This window comes from Daucus carota, chromosome 3 (assembly GCF_001625215.2).
Source record: "Daucus carota subsp. sativus chromosome 3, DH1 v3.0, whole genome shotgun sequence".
Classification (NCBI taxonomy): domain Eukaryota; kingdom Viridiplantae; phylum Streptophyta; class Magnoliopsida; order Apiales; family Apiaceae; genus Daucus; species Daucus carota.
Window position 1 is genome coordinate 136,779 of NC_030383.2, and position 15,248 is coordinate 152,026.

The 15,248-nt window shown below is 37.7% G+C and overlaps 1 protein-coding gene across 4 annotated transcripts; it reads right to left on the reverse strand.

The window, feature by feature from the left end:
* Positions 1–6,035: 6,035 nt before the first annotated feature.
* Positions 6,036–14,666, reverse strand: LOC108211869 (ER lumen protein-retaining receptor-like). 4 transcript variants are annotated; one of them, XM_064088637.1, is made up of 6 exons: positions 13,667–14,664; positions 12,788–12,887; positions 12,556–12,671; positions 7,349–7,393; positions 7,159–7,202; positions 6,036–6,221 (listed from the first exon to the last, which is right to left on the reverse strand). In XM_064088637.1, exons 1-4 carry the CDS (start codon positions 13,741–13,743, stop codon positions 7,381–7,383), a joined length of 306 nt encoding a protein of 101 aa, XP_063944707.1. In that variant the 5' UTR covers positions 13,744–14,664; the 3' UTR covers positions 6,036–6,221; positions 7,159–7,202; positions 7,349–7,380. The 4 variants fall into 4 exon arrangements, 3 of the variants coding, with proteins under 3 accessions (XP_063944707.1, XP_063944706.1, XP_063944705.1); XM_064088636.1 differs by having other exon boundaries at positions 7,159–7,248; positions 13,667–14,663; XR_010289554.1 differs by having other exon boundaries at positions 7,159–7,248; positions 12,788–14,665.
* Positions 14,667–15,248: the final 582 nt, after the last annotated feature.

Consider the following 15,248-nt stretch of genomic DNA (forward strand, 5'->3'; position numbering starts at 1 on the left):
ACCCGGAACCCGGAACCCGGAACCCGGAACCCGGAACCCGGAACCCCGAACCCCGAACCCCGAACCCCGAACCCCGAACCCCGAACCCCGAACCCCGAACCCCGAACCCCGAACCCCGAACCCCGAACCCAACCCGAACCCCGAACCCGCACCCGCACCCGACCCCGACCCCGACCCCGACCCCGACCCCGCAACCCGAAACCCGAAACCCGAAACCCGAAACCCGAAACCCGAAACCCGAAACCCGAAACCCCAACCCCCAACCCCCAACCCCCAACCCCCAACCCCGAACCCCGAACCCCCAACCCCGAACCCCGAACCCCGAACCCCGAACCCCGAACAACGAACCCCGAACCCCGAACCCCGAACCCCGAACCCGGAACCCCGAACCCGGAACCCCGAACCCCGAACCCGAACCCCGAACCCCGAACCCCGAACCCGGAACCCCGAACCCCGGACCCCGGAACCCCGGACCCCGGAACCCGAACCCCGGAACCCTCAACCCCGGAACCCTCAACCCCGGAACCCTCAACCCCGGAACCCTCAACCCCGGAACCCTCAACCCCCGAACCCTCAACCCCGGAACCCCGGAACCCCGGAACCCCGGAACCCCCGAACCCCGAACCCGGAACCCCTCAACCCTCAACCCTCAACCCTCAACCCTCAACCCTCAACCCTCAACCCTCAACCCTCAACCCTCAACCCTCAACCCTGAACCCTCAACCCTCAACCCTGAACCCTGAACCCTGAACCCTCAACCCTGAACCCTGAACCCTGAACCCTGAACCCTGAACCCTGAACCCTGAACCCTGAACCCTGAACCCTGAACCCTGAACCCTGAACCCTGAACCCTGAACCCTCAACCCTCAACCCTCAACCCTCAACCCTCAACCCTCAACCCTCAACCCTCAACCCTCAACCCTCAACCCTGAACCCTCAACCCTGAACCCTCAACCCTGAACCCTCAACCCTGAACCCTGAACCCTGAACCCTGAACCCTGAACCCTGAACCCTGAACCCTGAACCCTGAACCCTGAACCCTGAACCCTGAACCCTGAACCCTGAACCCTGAACCCTGAACCCTGAACCCTGAACCCTAAACCCTGAACCCTAAACCCTAACCCTACCCTTAGTTTTAGGGTTAGGTCAGGGTTATGTTTATGTTTAGTTTCAAAGGTAAAATAACCATAACCCTAGCCTAACCCTAGCTTTTGAAATGGGAAATACGAGAGTGAGGGTTATGGTTATGTTTAGTTTTAGGATTAGGTTATTTTTAGTTTTTGGGTTAGGTTAGGGTTATAGTTATGTTTAGTTTCAAAAGTAAAATAAACAAAACCATAGCCTAACCCTAACTTTTGAAATGCGAAATACTAGAGTCAGGGTTATGGTTATGTTTAGCTTTAGGATTAGGTTATGTTTAGTTTTAGGGTTAGGTTAGGGTTATGTTTATGTTTAGTTTCAAAGGTAAAATAACCATAACCCCAGCCTAACCCTAACTTTTGAAATGCGAAGTACTAGAGTGAGGGTTATGGTTATGTTTAGTTTTAGGATTACGTTATGTTTAGTTTTTGGGTTAGGTTAGGGTTATGGTTATGTTTAGTTTCAAAAGTAAAATAACCATAACCCGAGCCTAACCCTAGCTTTTGAAATGCGAAGTACTAGAGTGATGTTATGATTACGTTTAGTTTTAGGATTAGGTTATTTTTAGTTCTAGGGTTAGGTTAGGGTTATGGTTATGTTTAGTTTCAAAAGTAAAATAAAGATAACCCGAGCCTAACCCTAGCTTTTGAAATGCGAAGTACTAGAGTGAGGGTTATGGTTATGTTTAGTTTTAGGATTAGGTTATGTTTAGTTTTTGGGTTAGGTTAGGGTTATGGTTATGTTTAGTTTCAAAAGTAAAATAACCATAACCCTAGCCTAACCCTAACTTTTGAAATGCGAAGTACTAGAGTGATGGTTATGATTATGTTTAGTTTTAGGATTAGGTTATGTTTAGTTTTCGGGTTACATTAGAGTTATGGTTATGTTTAGTTTCAAAAGTAAAATAACCATAACCCTAGCTTAACACTAACTTTTTGAAATGCGAAGTACTACAGTGAGGGTTATGGTTATTTTTAGTTTTAGGATTAGGTTATGTTTAGTTTTAGGGTTAGGTTAGGGTTAGGGTTATGGTTATGTTTAGTTTCAAAAGTAAAAATAACCATAACCCGAGCCTAATCCTAGCTTTTGAAATGCGAAGTACTAAAGTGAGGGTTATGGTTATGTTTAGTTTTAGGATTAGGTTATGTTTAGTTTTTGGGTTAGGTTAGGGTTATGGTTATGTTTAGTTTCAAAAGTAAAATAACCATAACCCTAGCCTAACCCTAGCTTTTAAAATACGAAGTACTAGAGTGAGGGTTATGGTTATGTTTATACCCTAAACTTGAACCCCGAACCCCGAACCCCTGAACCCGTGAACCCGTGAACCATATTTGACAATGCAAGGGTCCTCTAGTTAAATCATGTTATGAGCAGATTGTTTACTCCACATTATCTCCAAGTTCATCCTACGATATCACTATACAAGTCATATCGCAATATGTTTTCAGCCACCAGTCTATGACAACCATGCTGGACCTGCTAATTGCTTGGAAAAATGGTATCACTAGATCAACAATTAATGTAAGTTACTATAATAAAAGGGGTTTATATTTCCGGACACAGTAGTATGTCGGCGTGTTCGTTATCCAGGAACAGCAAATGTCTCGATAATTATCAGGTAACGTTGGTATTGTAACATATCTTGTTTGTTTATTCGGTTTATTGGATAGAGAAGAATAATGATTAAATTAATGTGAGAGAAGCTTGAAAATAGAAACATGCCATATGCTTTTCCATGGCATCTAATTAACATCAATGCCAAACAAATTTAATGATTTAGATTAGAGCTTTAAATATATCAAGTTAATAAACATGGTGTGTATTAGGTAGATAGACACATGTAAATACGTAACTAAATGTGCAACATATAGCTAGAAGCCCAGAACATAACGGAACCACTAGAGTGTAAAACAATTGGCATTTAGACCCACTGCCCACAGATATATATAGTCCACAAACTATGACTAATCATGAGTGAGGCAATCATGTCCACAAACTATGACTAATCATGAGTGAGGCAATCATGCATCTTATGTTGAACTATTATTGACTGAAACCTGAAGGGCTAATATCAGTTTGTAATGATTACCCAAGGAGGAACACATATTGCCCTGTCAAATTGTCAATATTTCTTGTCCTTTGTAGCAACACCAGCTGAGGAAGTATGGCAATAGCCTCCAAATATAAAGAAAAAGTCCACATTACCTGTTCAAATATACAAAACAGAAAAATCATCTGACTTAATCATAATTAACAGCCACACAAGTAGAGAGAGAAATGTATTGGTAGTACAAGCCTACAGGAATGAGGGAACATAATACCTCTTTGAAAGTGAACCTTTCATGTATAAATAGGGCCAAAAGGAAACAAGGCAGCAGAAGAAAATAGTGGCGAAAGGTGTCCTGGTCTTTATCATAGGATCTGCGGACAATTTTATGGTGCCTTATGTACCAAACAATTGAGAAAAAGCTCCCCAAGAAGATTAGCTTCATCACAGTATTGTATAGCGAGACAAAATCGGTAAAAATTGTTGAAATTAAACTATAAAACTGATGACTTCAAATTAAACAAGATGAATATATATGTACAAGAGCAAATGAACTCCAAAGACTACATTGTATTTCTCCTGATATATTAAAAGAGATACATCACATAATATATAAAGGCTACCCAACAAAGTGATAGCAACTAACTAGTGTCCACCTGAAACTAAACTCTACTAATAAAACAATTAGTGATTATACTAATTTATTTATTCTAAGTTTAGATTATTAGAATATAATTCCAACAAAAATATCCAGGTAGCGAGTAGCGAAGACATGCAAGAGCATAGAGCTCTTGAGTCTTTAGTGAAACACCTGAATGCAAGTCAAGAGACCAGTAATTAAAGGTCTACACAAGGCAGTAACATGCAGAGTATTGGCAACTTAAACATAATGTGCATAATACTATTACTTGTTATTTCGTTAAAATGAATCTTTAAAGTTTCAGATAACCACATCACTCTCGCTCTCAAACTTCTCAACTTTTTAAAAGACATTTATAATATCTGCTCCCTAGATTTTCTTATTGCAACATTTCTTATTTTCAATTATTATATCATAAATGCTTGTCATAAACACCACTTAATCCTATGTATAAATTATATCATTCATACCAGTGATAAAACCATATAAGCTGATGAACAGTCATCTCATTACCTGATGCAGAACCCCCGCCATTGTTCCCTCAAGTGAGTATTAAACCAGTGAAGTACTATCCACTCTTCAGACTCCATTATTACACATAAGGCTACTCACTTTCTGGTTTATACTTATCAAGAAACAGCGGTGCCTTTAAAGAAACAACCGCTAAACACGGGTTAAACTTGTGTAATTTGTTGGCCATCCTAGACCCTACTCTTTCAAAATCTCAAGGTGTTACAAAATACCACTATATGATTGCCAAAAGAAACATAACATAACATACAGTGTTGGATTGAAATAGCCACTAAATTAATCATATTAGTCTATCCCCAACTCCCCAAATAACTCACTTAAAACTAACCTCAGAATCTAGAAATCAAATCCCAAATACATTCGCAATACAATCCCTTAAAACCCAGAGAAAAAACTCAGGCAACACATGTACATACTCAATAATCAACTTTAATTCAACAAACCCAAAACCTAAATTAAAACCCCATTCACATTTTCACCAAGAGACTTCAAGAAACCAAAAGGGTAAGCTCCAATTGCCAAGAAAATGACAAATAACACACCAAAATACAAAAAGCTTCCAACTTTAAACACCAATTAACAAAAAGATTATAACTTTAAACACCAATTAACAAAAAGATAACAACTTCACAAATGAGAAAACTACAAGAACAAGTAAAAAGCAAATGGGTTGTTGCAAAAAGTGCCAGCACAAGATTTGATAGTGTGAATCTTGAGAAGCAAAACAAGAACACTGGCCAGATGGGTCATGTCCCCTGCTAATCTGAATATGTTCATCTTTTTGTGTCTATATATCTAAATAGATCCAAACAATGATGATATTAATGTCAGTGAATTGAAAAATGTAAGCAAGAAGATGATGTTGCACTGTATCAGTAGATCTGTTCCACGCCAGAAACAAACCAAGATTTTGTTTTGATTTTTTGAGGTCTGGTTTGGACGTTTGGTGCTTCTCCACTTCTCTACGAATGGAGTTTGCCAAAGCGTATATTTATTTCTGGTTTTTTTTGTGTTTTTTTTATGAACATGAACGGGGAGTATTTTTATGTTTTTCAATATTATTACAAATAACAATGTGATAATAAATCATGATAAAAATAATATAAAATGTGATAACAAGTGTGTCCAAGCTTTATTTTTGTAATACAACCTATAATAAAAATAAGATAATTTATATCGTGGATATATATGAGTATATTTAATTTTATTTGACGTGTAATTTTTAATTTTCAAATTTATTTTTAATTTCAAATATTTGCAATATATTTTAAAAATTATTGTAACATGTTTTAGTTTCGACAACAATATTTTGAACAACAAAATCTACACGATTGTTTATCAAAAAAATTAAAATCTAAAAAAGATATTTAAAACGTTGATAGACAACTTAAACCCACATTTATGAGGTCTTTTAGTGATGAAAATCATGAATAAATTAGTGTAGAAATCAATTTTTAAGATAGAATCCTTATATTCATATAAAAAATCATATCGGGTCTTTCAATAATAAAATTTGTTAATAAACAGTAGAAATCAATTTTTAAAGAATCCAATTCGGACTCTTATAAAATACGATACTAATTAGTGAATTTTAAATATCTACATCAATGCCACTTGGCCTAAACTGACATGTATTTGTTATTCGTACCAGTTTAATAAGTTCTGTGGTAATTAAACTATAAGTAAAATCTGATCATATATTGATTTGCAACTGCTAGTCCTGCTAAAATTGATCCAAACTATAATGTTACATTCCCTACAAAACTGATTTTCAAGGTTGCCGTAAAACAAGAAATGGTTCGAACGTCAATGCAATTCCGATTGCTTCGACTACATTCAAGAAGAAGAAAACTATCTGAGTACCTGCAACACAAAAACCGCAGACGAAAAGTTCATTAGATGGGATTATGGTATATAAGCATATCACAGATAGAACATCATTAGTAGAAAATAATGGCTCCTCTCCTATGCTAAAACTTTATACAAAATTATATTAATAAAAGAATGAACTTGGTCTAGCAAAGTGTCCATAGCACAGCAGAAACTAATGATATCTTAAATTTTCTAGAATCACTAGGACATGAAGTTGGAGTTTGGAGTATATCACGGGCACGATTTTTTAAAAAATGACTACAGCGTCAAGGAAGATTGTTCTTTTTACGCACATACACATATTAAAGTATATAAGAAACATAACAGATAGGAAGGCTGCATCTTGGCGGCGTTGCGACCAAGAAAGGCTGCAGGTGGAATATTAGGTTAGAGAACAAAAATATATACTTCGACGCAGATCATGACTGCACTACAGGACTACAACTAAATAATACTGCTTATAACACGCACATGCAGAATTTTTTTTTCATTTTTTGTTCATATACAAGCTTACAAAATTTACCTTGTAGGAGATATATCTCAACATTGTTCAGAAGGGAAAAAACCATATTAAAGAAATTACATTCTTCTTTATAAGTATTCAACAAGTCAAACTACACTGAAACTGTTCCTTTTTACATTATTCAGGCCACTTGCAACTTATTTACCTAGACCTAGAATCAGTACAGAATCTTGTGCATTCTCTAGACTAATTGATTAATAGCACATCTTGAGTATCAGCAACTGCTGAACCTGAATCGACCGTTTTTACATCCATGTATTACTTTTTAAAAAATTTGGATACCCATGAAGCATGTTTTTCAATCACAGAATTTGAATCGTACTGCGGTATGAATGAAATTGCTTGTGCATCTAAAAGATGTGGTTGAAGAAAAAATGAATTGAGAATTCTAATAAAAGAACTTACAGTGCCCCTCCACCTGCTGGATCGCTTTGAGAAGTGACATTGCACTGCAGTCATGGCAATGTCGTTAGCAGCACCCCTTTGGGGTTGGTCCTGTTGTTATTATGCAAAAATTTATATATGATACAATTATCTATGACATTGAGCCAAAAAAATTAATGGAAATGCAAAACCACAAGGAGACGGAAATTACCACAGCCTTATTTTGGAGTATGAATATGCCAGTTATAATAGACACCTAGGAGTAAGTAGTAAAAATTAGATTCAAGATATTCAGAGCAAAGATCTCTACAATATATGGTTCATTGTGAAATTCATTTGAGGATAAACCATAGATAATTGATCCTATTCTTCATACACGTAATTATATATTAATACAATTTGCATGCATCATCGCACTTAAATAATCTAGCTTCCTTTTTTGTAAAAGTAAATGATTTCTACTATTCTCTTTGCAGAAACCTTCTTAAACCTTAAACCCTAAACTCTAGTACTTCACATTTCAAAAGTTAGGGTTAAGTTAGGGTTATGGTTAGGTTTACTTCTGAAACTAAACATAACCATAACCCTAACCTAACCCCAAAACTAAACATAACTTAATCCTAAAACTAAACATAACCATAACCCTCACTCTAGTACTTCGCATTTCAAAAGCTAGGGTTATGATTATTTTACTTTTGAAACTAAACATAACCATAACCCTAACCTAACCCTAAAACTAAACATAACCTAATCCTAAAACTAAACATAACCATAACCCTCACTCTAGTACTTTGCATTTCAAAAGCTAGGGTTAGGCTAGGGTTATGGTTATTTTACTTTTGAAACTAAACATAACCATAACCCTAACCTAACCCTAAAACTAAACATAACCTAATCCTAAAACTAAACATAACCATAACCCTCACTCTAGTACTTCGCATTTCAAAAGCTAGAGTTAGGCTAGGGTTATGGTTATTTTACTTTTGAAACTAAACATAACCATAACCCTAACCTAACCCAAAAACTAAACATAACCTAATCCTAAACTAAACATAACCATAACCCACACTCTAGTACTTCGCATTTCAAAAGTTAGGGTTAGGCTCGAGTTATGGTTATTTTACTTTTTAAACTAAACATAACCATAACCCTAACCTAACCCTAAAACTAAACATAACCTAATCCTAAAACTAAACATAACCATAACCCTCACTCTATTACTTTGCATTTCAAAAGCTAGCGTTAGGCTAGGGTTATAGTTATTTTACTTTTGAAACTAAACATAACCATAACCCTAACCTAACCCTAAAACTAAACATAACCTAATCCTAAAACTAAACATAACCATAACCCTCACTCTAGTACTTCGCATTTCAAAAGTTAGTGTTAGGCTAGGGTTATGGTTATTTTACTTTTGAAACTAAACATAACCATAACCCTAACCTAACCCTAAAACTAAACATAACCTAATCCTAAAACTAAACATAACATAACCCTAACTCTAGTACTTCGAATTTCAAAAGCTAGGGTTGGCTAGGGTTATGGTTATTTTACTTTTGAAACTAAACATAACCATAACCCTAAAACTAAACATAACCTAATCCTAAAACTACACATAACCATAACCCTCACTCTAGTACTTCAAATTTCAAAAGTTAGGGTTAGGCTAGGGTTATGGTTATTTTACTTTTGAAACTAAACATAACCATAACCCTAACCTAACCCAAAAACTAAACATAACCTAATCTTAAAATTAAACATAACCATAACCCTGACTCTAGTATTTCGCATTTCAAAAGCTAAGGTTAGGCTCGGGCTATGGTTATTTTACTTTTGAAACTAAACATAACCATAACCCTAACCTAACCCTAAAACTAAATATAACATAATCCTAAAACTAAACATAACCATAACCCTCACTCTAGTACTCTCTCTGTCCCATTTTAACTGATGTTTGACTTTTTAACACGTATATTGAGGTGTAAAAAAACAATATCTACCCTGAACCCTGAACCCTGAACCCTGAACCCTGAACCCTGAACCCTGAACCCTGAACCCTGAACCCTGAACCCGGAACCCGGAACCCGGAACCCGGAACCCGGAACCCGGAACCCGGAACCCGGAACCCGGAACCCGGAACCCGGAACCCGGAACCCGGAACCCGGAACCCCGAACCCCGAACCCCGAACCCCGAACCCCGAACCCCGAACCCCGAACCCCGAACCCCGAACCCCGAACCCCGAACCCCGAACCCCGAACCCCGAACCCCGAACCCCGAACCCCGAACCCCGAACCCCGAACCCCGCACCCGCACCCGACCCCGACCCCGACCCCGACCCCGACCCCGCAACCCGAAACCCGAAACCCGAAACCCGAAACCCGAAACCCGAAACCCGAAACCCGAAACCCCAACCCCCAACCCCCAACCCCCAACCCCGAACCCCGAACCCCCAACCCCGAACCCCGAACCCCGAACCCCGAACCCCGAACAACGAACCCCGAACCCCGAACCCCGAACCCCGAACCCGGAACCCCGAACCCGGAACCCCGAACCCCGAACCCCGAACCCCGAACCCCGAACCCCGAACCCGGAACCCCGAACCCCGGACCCCGGAACCCCGGACCCCGGAACCCGAACCCCGGAACCCTCAACCCCGGAACCCTCAACCCCGGAACCCTCAACCCCGGAACCCTCAACCCCGGAACCCTCAACCCCCGAACCCTCAACCCCGGAACCCCGGAACCCCGGAACCCCGGAACCCCCGAACCCCGAACCCCGGAACCCCTCAACCCTCAACCCTCAACCCTCAACCCTCAACCCTCAACCCTCAACCCTCAACCCTCAACCCTCAACCCTGAACCCTGAACCCTCAACCCTGAACCCTGAACCCTGAACCCTAAACCCTGAACCCTGAACCCTGAACCCTGAACCCTGAACCCTGAACCCTGAACCCTGAACCCTGAACCCTGAACCCTGAACCCTGAACCCTGAACCCTGAACCCTGAACCCTCAACCCTCAACCCTCAACCCTCAACCCTCAACCCTCAACCCTCAACCCTCAACCCTCAACCCTCAACCCTCAACCCTGAACCCTCAACCCTGAACCCTCAACCCTGAACCCTGAACCCTGAACCCTGAACCCTGAACCCTGAACCCTGAACCCTGAACCCTGAACCCTGAACCCTGAACCCTGAACCCTGAACCCTGAACCCTGAACCCTGAACCCTGAACCCTGAACCCTGAACCCTGAACCCTGAACCCTGAACCCTGAACCCTGAACCCTGAACCCTGAACCCTAAACCCTAAACCCTAAACCCTTAGTTTTAGGGTTAGGTCAGGGTTATGTTTATGTTTAGTTTCAAAGGTAAAATAACCATAACCCTAGCCTAACCCTAGCTTTTGAAATGGGAAATACGAGAGTGAGGGTTATGGTTATGTTTAGTTTTAGGATTAGGTTATTTTTAGTTTTTGGGTTAGGTTAGGGTTATAGTTATGTTTAGTTTCAAAAGTAAAATAAACAAAACCATAGCCTAACCCTAACTTTTGAAATGCGAAATACTAGAGTCAGGGTTATGGTTATGTTTAGCTTTAGGATTAGGTTATGTTTAGTTTTAGGGTTAGGTTAGGGTTATGTTTATGTTTAGTTTCAAAGGTAAAATAACCATAACCCCAGCCTAACCCTAACTTTTGAAATGCGAAGTACTAGAGTGAGGGTTATGGTTATGTTTAGTTTTAGGATTACGTTATGTTTAGTTTTTGGGTTAGGTTAGGGTTATGGTTATGTTTAGTTTCAAAAGTAAAATAACCATAACCCGAGCCTAACCCTAGCTTTTGAAATGCGAAGTACTAGAGTGATGTTATGATTACGTTTAGTTTTAGGATTAGGTTATTTTTAGTTCTAGGGTTAGGTTAGGGTTATGGTTATGTTTAGTTTCAAAAGTAAAATAAAGATAACCCGAGCCTAACCCTAGCTTTTGAAATGCGAAGTACTAGAGTGAGGGTTATGGTTATGTTTAGTTTTAGGATTAGGTTATGTTTAGTTTTTGGGTTAGGTTAGGGTTATGGTTATGTTTAGTTTCAAAAGTAAAATAACCATAACCCTAGCCTAACCCTAACTTTTGAAATGCGAAGTACTAGAGTGATGGTTATGATTATGTTTAGTTTTAGGATTAGGTTATGTTTAGTTTTCGGGTTACATTAGAGTTATGGTTATGTTTAGTTTCAAAAGTAAAATAACCATAACCCTAGCTTAACACTAACTTTTTGAAATGCGAAGTACTACAGTGAGGGTTATGGTTATTTTTAGTTTTAGGATTAGGTTATGTTTAGTTTTAGGGTTAGGTTAGGGTTAGGGTTATGGTTATGTTTAGTTTCAAAAGTAAAAATAACCATAACCCGAGCCTAATCCTAGCTTTTGAAATGCGAAGTACTAAAGTGAGGGTTATGGTTATGTTTAGTTTTAGGATTAGGTTATGTTTAGTTTTTGGGTTAGGTTAGGGTTATGGTTATGTTTAGTTTCAAAAGTAAAATAACCATAACCCTAGCCTAACCCTAGCTTTTAAAATACGAAGTACTAGAGTGAGGGTTATGGTTATGTTTATACCCTAAACTTGAACCCCGAACCCCGAACCCCTGAACCCGTGAACCCGTGAACCATATTTGACAATGCAAGGGTCCTCTAGTTAAATCATGTTATGAGCAGATTGTTTACTCCACATTATCTCCAAGTTCATCCTACGATATCACTATACAAGTCATATCGCAATATGTTTTCAGCCACCAGTCTATGACAACCATGCTGGACCTGCTAATTGCTTGGAAAAATGGTATCACTAGATCAACAATTAATGTAAGTTACTATAATAAAAGGGGTTTATATTTCCGGACACAGTAGTATGTCGGCGTGTTCGTTATCCAGGAACAGCAAATGTCTCGATAATTATCAGGTAACGTTGGTATTGTAACATATCTTGTTTGTTTATTCGGTTTATTGGATAGAGAAGAATAATGATTAAATTAATGTGAGAGAAGCTTGAAAATAGAAACATGCCATATGCTTTTCCATGGCATCTAATTAACATCAATGCCAAACAAATTTAATGATTTAGATTAGAGCTTTAAATATATCAAGTTAATAAACATGGTGTGTATTAGGTAGATAGACACATGTAAATACGTAACTAAATGTGCAACATATAGCTAGAAGCCCAGAACATAACGGAACCACTAGAGTGTAAAACAATTGGCATTTAGACCCACTGCCCACAGATATATATAGTCCACAAACTATGACTAATCATGAGTGAGGCAATCATGTCCACAAACTATGACTAATCATGAGTGAGGCAATCATGCATCTTATGTTGAACTATTATTGACTGAAACCTGAAGGGCTAATATCAGTTTGTAATGATTACCCAAGGAGGAACACATATTGCCCTGTCAAATTGTCAATATTTCTTGTCCTTTGTAGCAACACCAGCTGAGGAAGTATGGCAATAGCCTCCAAATATAAAGAAAAAGTCCACATTACCTGTTCAAATATACAAAACAGAAAAATCATCTGACTTAATCATAATTAACAGCCACACAAGTAGAGAGAGAAATGTATTGGTAGTACAAGCCTACAGGAATGAGGGAACATAATACCTCTTTGAAAGTGAACCTTTCATGTATAAATAGGGCCAAAAGGAAACAAGGCAGCAGAAGAAAATAGTGGCGAAAGGTGTCCTGGTCTTTATCATAGGATCTGCGGACAATTTTATGGTGCCTTATGTACCAAACAATTGAGAAAAAGCTCCCCAAGAAGATTAGCTTCATCACAGTATTGTATAGCGAGACAAAATCGGTAAAAATTGTTGAAATTAAACTATAAAACTGATGACTTCAAATTAAACAAGATGAATATATATGTACAAGAGCAAATGAACTCCAAAGACTACATTGTATTTCTCCTGATATATTAAAAGAGATACATCACATAATATATAAAGGCTACCCAACAAAGTGATAGCAACTAACTAGTGTCCACCTGAAACTAAACTCTACTAATAAAACAATTAGTGATTATACTAATTTATTTATTCTAAGTTTAGATTATTAGAATATAATTCCAACAAAAATATCCAGGTAGCGAGTAGCGAAGACATGCAAGAGCATAGAGCTCTTGAGTCTTTAGTGAAACACCTGAATGCAAGTCAAGAGACCAGTAATTAAAGGTCTACACAAGGCAGTAACATGCAGAGTATTGGCAACTTAAACATAATGTGCATAATACTATTACTTGTTATTTCGTTAAAATGAATCTTTAAAGTTTCAGATAACCACATCACTCTCGCTCTCAAACTTCTCAACTTTTTAAAAGACATTTATAATATCTGCTCCCTAGATTTTCTTATTGCAACATTTCTTATTTTCAATTATTATATCATAAATGCTTGTCATAAACACCACTTAATCCTATGTATAAATTATATCATTCATACCAGTGATAAAACCATATAAGCTGATGAACAGTCATCTCATTACCTGATGCAGAACCCCCGCCATTGTTCCCTCAAGTGAGTATTAAACCAGTGAAGTACTATCCACTCTTCAGACTCCATTATTACACATAAGGCTACTCACTTTCTGGTTTATACTTATCAAGAAACAGCGGTGCCTTTAAAGAAACAACCGCTAAACACGGGTTAAACTTGTGTAATTTGTTGGCCATCCTAGACCCTACTCTTTCAAAATCTCAAGGTGTTACAAAATACCACTATATGATTGCCAAAAGAAACATAACATAACATACAGTGTTGGATTGAAATAGCCACTAAATTAATCATATTAGTCTATCCCCAACTCCCCAAATAACTCACTTAAAACTAACCTCAGAATCTAGAAATCAAATCCCAAATACATTCGCAATACAATCCCTTAAAACCCAGAGAAAAAACTCAGGCAACACATGTACATACTCAATAATCAACTTTAATTCAACAAACCCAAAACCTAAATTAAAACCCCATTCACATTTTCACCAAGAGACTTCAAGAAACCAAAAGGGTAAGCTCCAATTGCCAAGAAAATGACAAATAACACACCAAAATACAAAAAGCTTCCAACTTTAAACACCAATTAACAAAAAGATTATAACTTTAAACACCAATTAACAAAAAGATAACAACTTCACAAATGAGAAAACTACAAGAACAAGTAAAAAGCAAATGGGTTGTTGCAAAAAGTGCCAGCACAAGATTTGATAGTGTGAATCTTGAGAAGCAAAACAAGAACACTGGCCAGATGGGTCATGTCCCCTGCTAATCTGAATATGTTCATCTTTTTGTGTCTATATATCTAAATAGATCCAAACAATGATGATATTAATGTCAGTGAATTGAAAAATGTAAGCAAGAAGATGATGTTGCACTGTATCAGTAGATCTGTTCCACGCCAGAAACAAACCAAGATTTTGTTTTGATTTTTTGAGGTCTGGTTTGGACGTTTGGTGCTTCTCCACTTCTCTACGAATGGAGTTTGCCAAAGCGTATATTTATTTCTGGTTTTTTTTGTGTTTTTTTTATGAACATGAACGGGGAGTATTTTTATGTTTTTCAATATTATTACAAATAACAATGTGATAATAAATCATGATAAAAATAATATAAAATGTGATAACAAGTGTGTCCAAGCTTTATTTTTGTAATACAACCTATAATAAAAATAAGATAATTTATATCGTGGATATATATGAGTATATTTAATTTTATTTGACGTGTAATTTTTAATTTTCAAATTTATTTTTAATTTCAAATATTTGCAATATATTTTAAAAATTATTGTAACATGTTTTAGTTTCGACAACAATATTTTGAACAACAAAATCTACACGATTGTTTATCAAAAAAATTAAAATCTAAAAAAGATATTTAAAACGTTGATAGACAACTTAAACCCACATTTATGAGGTCTTTTAGTGATGAAAATCATGAATAAATTAGTGTAGAAATCAATTTTTAAGATAGAATCCTTATATTCATATAAAAAATCATATCGGGTCTTTCAATAATAAAATTTGTTAATAAACAGTAGAAATCAATTTTTAAAGAATCCAATTCGGACTCTT

Bases quoted from the DNA above. Each gene is read 5' to 3' on its own strand.
- LOC108211869 (XM_064088635.1), bottom strand. From the start codon at position 13,743: ATGGAGTCTGAAGAGTGGATAGTACTTCACTGGTTTAATACTCACTTG. The intron at 12,672-12,787 runs GTATTATGTTCC...ATATTTGAACAG, and splicing joins AAAGGTTCACTTTCAAAGAG to GTAATGTGGACTTTTTCTTT. The intron at 7,249-12,555 runs GTAATCATTACA...TAATAACAACAG, and splicing joins CAATATGTGTTCCTCCTTGG to GACCAACCCCAAAGGGGTGC.